This window comes from Saccostrea cucullata, unplaced genomic scaffold (genome assembly GCF_032062105.1).
Source record: "Saccostrea cucullata isolate Sc308-1 unplaced genomic scaffold, CSIRO_AGI_Scuc_v1 ctg4355, whole genome shotgun sequence".
NCBI lineage: Eukaryota > Metazoa > Mollusca > Bivalvia > Ostreida > Ostreidae > Saccostrea > Saccostrea cuccullata.
In genome coordinates, this window is record NW_026918840.1 from 56582 (window position 1) to 65370 (window position 8789).

The 8789-nt window shown below is 34.7% G+C and overlaps 2 protein-coding genes across 2 annotated transcripts; one reads left to right on the top strand and one right to left on the bottom strand.

Moving 5' to 3' along the window:
* Positions 1-3147: 3147 nt before the first annotated feature.
* LOC134272120 (uncharacterized) lies at positions 3148-5473 on the top strand. Its single transcript, XM_062754363.1, has 3 exons — positions 3148-3250; positions 3391-3688; positions 4384-5473. The coding sequence occupies exons 1-3, from the start codon at positions 3148-3150 to the stop codon at positions 5471-5473; spliced, it is 1491 nt and encodes a 496-aa protein (XP_062610347.1).
* A 467-nt stretch (positions 5474-5940) lies between these two features.
* Positions 5941-8443, bottom strand: LOC134272129 (uncharacterized). The gene is made up of 5 exons (XM_062754373.1): positions 7271-8443; positions 6689-7082; positions 6418-6545; positions 6165-6266; positions 5941-5984 (listed from the first exon to the last, which is right to left on the bottom strand). The coding sequence occupies exons 1-5, from the start codon at positions 7434-7436 to the stop codon at positions 5941-5943; spliced, it is 834 nt and encodes a 277-aa protein (XP_062610357.1). The 5' UTR covers positions 7437-8443.
* Between the last annotated feature and the right edge of the window lie 346 nt (positions 8444-8789).

Genomic DNA, 8789 nt, shown 5'->3' on the forward strand with positions numbered 1-8789 from the left:
TTTTGTCCCCATCGATAAAAAGAAACCTTAACGAATACGTACATCATAATGACATGAAGTATTAACTTTAAACCTATAATAATTAATGAACCTCCCTTCGATTAAACTGAATCCAATTGCAACCGAATATGAATAGAACGTCAACTTTATTACTAGTACTTGATTTAAAAACTGTGAAATATAACTGCATGATTTCGTATAATTTTTTGATATGTTTGAAAATGTTTTCATATGTTCATCAAGTGCGAGGATGCTAAATAAAACAACTGTGGTCCCCCGCTTTCGGTGTCTTTGTGGGTTTTGTTATGACATATTGTGTCAAATATGAACGCCCTATCATATGTCATTTAGAAATTATCACTGAAGTTATTTTTTTAAATAATGTCAATCGTTGAGGTCAAGGGGTCAGAAATCATTGCATGCTCGGAAATATCTTGTCACAGGTAATGCACATATAAAAGCCCTATCTCTTCTCAATCAAAAGTTGTAAGGAACAAGATATGTTTGTAGTTGTAAGGAACAAGATATGTTTGTGAAACACTGATGCCCCCGTATGGCAAAATAGCAAAGATTTTACTTTTTTAAAATGCATATTAAATAGATTAAAACCAAAAGTTGGGTCTTCTCATATTAAATACGATTGTGAATTATGAAAGCCCCAACACCACTTGTTCAAAAGTCATGCCCAAGGATAAGTTTTTGAAAGTTAGGTCAAACTCCAAGGTCAAAGGGTAAAAGTTCTAGGTTTCTTAAGAAAGGCCTTGTTACAAGTATTATATATGTGAAGTATGAGAGCCCTAGCCCTAACCGTTCAAAGGTTATGGCAACGTTAGTTTTTAAAAAGTAGGTCAAAATCCAAGGTCAAGGTCAAAGTTTTTGATATCCAATGAAAGGTCTTATCACAAGAATTACATATTTGAAGTATAAAAGCCCTAGCCCTTACTGTTCAAATGTTTTGGCCAAGGTTAAAGTTTTTTTCATAAGTATGGAAATCTCCAAGGTCAAAAGGTCAAAGTTGTTGGAATCATATAGAAGGTCTTGCCACAAAGAATACATATGTGAACTATGAAAGTTCTAGTGTCTACTGTTCAAAAGTTATGACCAAGTTATGACCAAGTAAAAGTTTGGAATTTTTGTGTAAAAGTGGGTCAAACTCCAAGTAAAGGTCAAATTTGGTGGTAACCAAAGAAAGGTCTTGTGACATGGAATACACATGTGAGATATAAAAGTCATAGCTGCACTATATCAAAAGTTATGGGCAAGGTTCAAGTTTTTGTGACGGACGGACGGACGAATGAGATTTAATGTTTTGCGAAAGGGAAGGGGGGGGGGGGGGACAAAATATAACAGAGCAAGTGAATTGACTCAAAAACGAGACCCTCAGAAAAAGATAATTAATTAAGATGTTCAGTCATATATGCTGATAGGATAAAGGCAGGATAAGCCTTTTCTTTTTATCTAAGACGGTGTTCGGGATTTTATATGTGGAAAAATTCACAAAGAAAAGGAGCGAAATTGCTGATGCATGAAATTAAATATGGGAAATATCAAACAGGGATCAAGCTCAGAAGATCATTAAAACAATGTAAATTTGGGATGGGCAAACACGTATCTTATAAATTAATAAATTATCGAGGTGGGATCACGAGCCATGTGGTAGAGAGCACCCCGTTTCGACCGATCACACTTGCTGCGTGCTCCTTGCCATAGAGTTTAAATAATGTCCCAACAGTTAGTATGAAAGTAATAAAAAAAAGATAATCAGCATTCTACTTAATGATAGATTATATTTGCTAATAAGGCGTTTGTATCGACAATAGAACTTTTAAACGAGATCTTAGATATAAATTGTTTGTCGATAACTTGTAATTGCCTTTTTTATATAAAATAAGAAGCTCGATAACGCTCATTCGGGAGATCACAGTCATGCAGGTGGTCAGGGTATATCGCTACATAAATGGGGGAATTTGATGACAAAAAGTTTAAAGCACGTTAATCATTAATATTTTTATGTTATAGTAACCTACTTAGTACTACATGTATTTTCTAATCAAAATACCATATGGTTAATTTGAAACTGTTGTGTCAGACACTGTAGTGTCTTTTATTTCAAGTTTAGTGGGTCATATTGAATCAACAGGAATTAAAATGAATATTGGTAAATGATAAAACTTCGTCGATATACCTGTTAGTTGAATTAAAGGCAACAGCAATCTTCTTCCTTTCATGTTGAAATTAACGTCTTTTAATAAACAAACAAAAGCATATTCACCTGAAAATGGAGTTGCAGTCTCGATCACAGTTGGTCTGTTTTCCAAGAGGTACATTCAAACCACTTTTTAAACGAAACAAGCTTTTGACAAATAATTTAATATTGTATCAACAGCTTTGTCTAAAATCAACATTTTGCAAATCTATAGTTGTATAGTGTATCGTTCAATGGAATATTGGTTTTCATGCAAATTGTTAGGTAGCGTTTGACAAGGACAGTTGATAGAGGACAAGGCCGTCAACAGGAAATGTTGACTCTTCCATTGCGCATGATCCCACCTCTCAGTTTTAAAGATCCGTGTTTGCTCTGCTTCTGTGAACTTAAAAGCTTAATTACTCTACGTTATACTAATATTTTTTGCAAAGTTATGTATGTAATATTTTAATGCATTTTGTACCGCACCGATTTTTTACGGATTGACTCGTAGCAGGATCAAGTGCACATACCCTAAGGGACAAGTACTCTTAGCTTAATATGCAAGACTGTGTTTCTCATTTGATTGATGTTGGCTTTCAATTTTTCCCGTTCTTTTTAAAAAATTGATATCAACTGTCACAGATAAATATAGCATATAAAATATATATGTTGTGAAATCCAACAAATTGTCCAAAAAATTGATAACAGTGACAAATAAAAGGGGGCATGCACTTTTTTATTTAACGACCTGTTCACTTACATTATAATACTTCATTGAATATTAAGCATTAAATGATATTTTTTGACAAATAAAAATGGAAAGGCGAACATTCATATCTATGGAATGTGCTCTTCGAAAATCTGCTTGCATACGTCGTTTCCGGGATCCCCCTTTTAACTTTATCTATCACGTGACTTTCATCATCACGTGATAAAAAGTTAGGCATATTTTGTTCAAAATGGCGGCGGAAAGTCACCGAAACAAATCCGTGGCTGAATTGAAGGCATTTTTGTCAGATAGAGGCATCAATACATCACTTTATCGCAAAGATGCATTAATACGTATTGCAGAAGCTGCATCTGCGTTAAATCTAGAGCCTGAGACGGAGAATTACGGGAATTATCAGACTGAGAGAGCAAATCGAAGAAGTGTGATAGTCCAAGGAACTTCTGTGACTTTACCTGATATCTGTTCCTATCAGACTGGCAGCAAGATTTGTCATTACTTCCAAATATTGAAACAGGGGACATCATGGTTTACCTGATGACAAAGTGCTCGTGGACCGAATCGCGGCTTAAGGCATACAAAAATGACAATGGCTACAAACTTTTTCAACATAGACACATTGACAATGTTGTTGTCAAATTCTTATCGTACAACCATTTCTATATAAAATGTACATGTGTTCCAGAAACTAGACAGTCAGAAAAGCCATACACAACATGGATTCTTATGGATAATGATGGCACTGTAAAATCTGGGGGTTGTACTTGTGTTGCGTAAGTTAAATGTTTATATTTGTATATTGAATAGTTGAAAAAAAATGTTGAATATCTTAAAGTTCTTGCTCATATGTGATTAACAGATTGCCATAAGTTTAAAAAATATTTTACCATAAACTTGATAAAGTAAACATTTAAGGAATGTTTTTCAGTTTTGTGTGAGTTATTGGTGTGTGAATCACACAGACTTGTCACGTAGGCATATTTCATGAAGCGCGCTAGCGCTTCATGTAAAATATGCCTACGTGCAAGTCTGTGTGATTCTCACACCAATAATTCACACTAAACTTAAAAACATTCCTTATATTTACATTTTACATGTTTGGAAGCACCGAAAATATACTCAATATTTGAATTTCTCGCTGCCCTATATTGTTATACTTTTACTAATGTCGCTGTAGCCCTATTGTGACGTCACGGTAACTAACTCACGTTTCTCCATGTATATTTCTACACGTGAGTATACACGAAAATGATTTTCAAATCAATTTCACAGTTGGCTTAGTAGAAAAACACAGCGAATGTAAATATTAATGTATGAAAAATGGAGAATACCAACAGGTTCTTTACTTTGATGTAGTGCTGGAGCTCCTTTAAACTTTATACCTCCCAGTTACATATTACCGGTAATTATTTACTACATATTTTTCAACAATTGGAGCATTCAACTTGGTATCCTTACTTTATTTCAGTGATGACGGAACATGCAAACACTGCGTGGCTTTGTTATTTTCTCTTCAGTCCTTTTCTGAGAGACACAAGGATAGGGGAGAGGAAACCTGCACAGACAAACCATGCAAGTGGGACAAACCAAGGATAACTTCACACCCAGTCACTGTTGAGGAGATATCGTTTCGTAGGAATTCAAGTCATCCAGATAAAAAAGACAATTACAACCCGGTTTCAAATCAAAGGCATATATCACACAGGGAGATCACAAAGATATTGTACAAAACATGTAAACATTATGGTTCTGTGTTTATGCACACTGTAGATCCACCTTCGGATGACAGTAGTGATGAAGAAGATTCATTAGAAATCAAGGAACTCAGTGATATAATAAGTGATTACAAACAACAAAATCCAATCGGAAATGAAAATGAGTTGATTGATTATCTCAGAAAAATTCATTCAAAAGATGTAATTAATCAAATAGAAAATTTGACTAAGGATCAAACAGATAATGCTATGTGGTACAAATACAGGAAAGGTCGAATTACAGCTTCGGTGATGGGTTCTGTTTACAAATGCAGAATTGAAAATCTTGCAACAGAAAACTATATTGTGAAAAAAATTTTTGGCAGATCTTCTTTTTCTTCTGCAGCTACAGAATATGGGAAAGCAATGGAAAGTGTAGCTCTTCAACAATACTTCTTTCAATACTCTAAAGATCATTCAAAAGCCCAAATTATGAAATCTGGTTTAGTAATTAGTGAAAATTATCCTTTTATAGGTGCATCCCCAGACAGTTTAATTTCTTGCCAGTGTTGTGGTAATGGCATTGTGGAAATTAAGTGCTCATACACCCATCAGCATAACTTTATCAAGGACATTGCTGCAAGTAATGACTATCACATACTTTTACACGAGGATGATATTGTATTGAATAGATCATCCTCATGGTACACTCAAATTCAGACTCAACTTTTCTGCACTGGGCTTCAGTGGTGTGATTTTGTATTATATACCCGAAAAGACATGGCAACTGAAAGAATTGTATTTGATCCAGAATACTTTGATTGTTGTTTAAAAAAGCTTGTATCTTTTTCCACAAATTCTTGACATAAGTTGTATAAATAAAATACTGAGTGATTGATTGCTTTATTATATCAGAATCAAATTATACACTTAGATCGTGATTAGAGTTAAACAGTATAAGTATCAACAGCCTTAAACATTTGATTACAGGTACACAAAAAATTGTGCAAATTTTTTTCAGTTGATATCAATAACCATATAATCATTGTCAAAGATAAATGTAACTTCTACAGAATTCAGTCAATTATCTGACCAGGTTTCACAAAGGTAACTTCTATAGATTTATGTCAAATATCTGACCATGTTTTACAGATGGTAAATGTAGTACAAGTGTATAACTCATGATTTACAATTGAACATAGACAGTGCAAGTTAGTAGCACTAAAGTAAATGCAGATATTTGTCGTTTTTTTTTTTCAAGATTGATGACAAAATTAAATATTGTTTAAAATGAGATCATGGGATTTATTTGATTCAAACTGCATACAGTGTCACTTGGTTACAAGAGGTTTCTTTAAGTTACAAAAGAATGCACCTAAAATGATCATCGGATTGACTAAAGATTTCATACTCCAGGGTAGAATCTGAGAAATTAGTTTAAATGATTTCAACCTTTGAATGGCTCTCTCAACATGGATTCTCAAATTTGCAATTTGACGGGTTTTTTTAATTTGAGTAGATGTAAGGTACTTCCCTTTGCCCCAAGTACACTTACGAGTAAATGGTGGTATATTCAGATAAGCATGTCTCTCTGTAAGTAAATCTCGAATGGTGAAACCCCGGTCAGCCATAATCTCGTCTCCCGGTGACACATAATCTAAGAAACCAGAATTCATGGTAATGTACCTGTCAGAAGTGTTCCCTCCCCATATTTGAGACACAAAGTTAAAAGCACCTGTTGGTGTAATGCTCACCAGAAATTTAAAGGTGTTGTGAGATTTATATGTACTATATGTCCTAGCATTTACAGAGGGGTCCCTGGGTCTCTGAATGAAAATCTCTGAACAGTCTATGATAGCTCTGGTCCTTGGAAATTTGTAAAAAGATTTTGGCATGAACTTCTTCACTAGTTCTCGGGATGGTCAGAAAATGAAATCTTTAAACATGAAATACATATAAAAAATCCAGGTTGAGAATATAGAAGAGATTCTGGAACAAGACACCCCAAATAAATCAGACATAACTACCACTGGCAATGCAAGGCGAAATCGCACAAGTGTAAGGATCATTTCCTGGTACCTTGATAGCTTTCTAGATGGACCGGGCTTATTCCCTCTATTTTGATAGCTTTTTTCGTTTTCGCTATGTTCACCGGTCCAGTATTTCAAATTTGGTTCATACTTTAATGTTAAGTCACTAATTTTATTAAAAGTTTCTAAATTTGGTAACCCAGTATATTGTTGGATAGATTTGTCATTTTTGGTTACTTTTTCAATGAACAGGTTTCTGAGAAGTGCATCTTTATCACTGAGTTTTGCCTTTAATTGTTCATTTTCTCTCGAAGTGTTGTTCATGTCTTCAGAAGTGAGGTCTGTCTGTGTACCTTTATCTTCAACATCATCACTGGTTGTTAGAAACCTGTCTACAAGTGGTCTGCTGTAGCTGTGATCTGTTTCAGTAGTTGTGGATGGTGCTAAGTAAATATATACATGATATATATAAATATATACATAAATAATTAATGCAAACAATTTTCTGTCAATTAACATCTGCACATTTTGTATAATTATACATGTATCGATAAAAATAAAAATTCTGAGTACCGTTTTATCCCCAGTGCAGTATCAGGGTAATGAATTGAAACTTAATGAGAATTTGTACCTGACTCTGAAAGTTTGCAAGACTCTACAACTGTTTCATACACAGCAAATGGCAGGCCCACACTTATGTCTACTGGTACGTGCTGCTGAGATGACGATGATACTTGCAGCATATGTGCTGGGTCTGTAAAAGATAGTTTTTTATTACTAGTCCAAAAGAACTTCATTGAATGTACACTGCATGGGTGATTATTATGAGGACAGCTCTATTTACAATAAATTCATTCCATATTACAGGGCTGTCCCTAAGACCTGAGAGCCAGGGGATTCTCCCCTTTAGTCAAATTAGTGGCATATGATGCCCTGGTTATTTTGGGATTGTCCCTCAATTTACTGTTAGAGGAGTAACCCCAAGTTTTCCTTCTATTTTTTAAATGCAACCCACTATTTCAAATCCTTGGGGACAACCCTGCATATGATGTTCTTACCAGGTAATGTGTATTTGGAAAAGATGGTAACCTCAGATGTTAGTTATACACATGTAATCATATCAAATTAAGATGGATATCAGGTGAATAATAAATAATTGTGCTAAGACTGGACCTATGTCTGATATGAACAGCTGATAAAGGTGATCTTAGCTCAAAAATGCATACATTAATGATAAGTAATTTGTATACTTTTAGCTGTTGTCTTTATGTAGGGTTGGCCCATATATTTACATTTGTCATACCTGAGTTTTCCTTGTCTTGGAATGCAGGTGCTGTTGCACTTTGCTCCATTGCTCGTTCTCGCTTCTCAATAGACAGGGGTTTTGTTGTAGATACTGATTTGTAATTATTCCATGGGAAAAGTTCTGGGATTGTATGATTTTCTGAGCGACAATTTCCTACGAAATGTTTCGTGCAAACTCTGTGATGAGCTAAAGGTTCATATTCTTTGGGGCGCCGTATCATGGTGATCCATTTCGCTCGAAGTTTTGGCTCTTTGCGTTTCGTTGGGAAGGGTTCAAAGGAGACATCCTCCATCCAAGGATATTTATCTAGTTTATTTTTCTTTCTTGAATCGGAATTGCACCCTGGTACAACACACCAATACTTGCCCTTTGATTCGGGAGTATTTTTTCGACCCACCATGATTTGTTTACGTTTCATAAAACCCCGCGTCAAAATGTGCCTAACTTTTTACAGAGTCACATGATCAGCGTAGACTAAAAGTAGAGTCGTAACGGATCAGAGAAATGACGTATTGGATCAGCAGCTCTAGTTTTGATAGCTTGATAGCTGTCGGCACAGCAAAGAAAACAAAGCTATATATATACAATGATACAAGTATTTGTTTTTAAATATATGATTAAACTGCTTTAACTAGTATGGGATAAGTCCATCTGACGTAAAGGTCCTTTCTATTGAGTAAATTCAAGATATATGTGATCCGAGAGGCAATGATAAAAACAATAATTCTTTGATTCTCAGATATATTTCATATTGTGCTGATCACCATATTTGATCAATTCATTGAAATATATGGAGATAACAGATTCAAGCTCAAAAGTTCATTAAAGATTACAAATTAGTAGC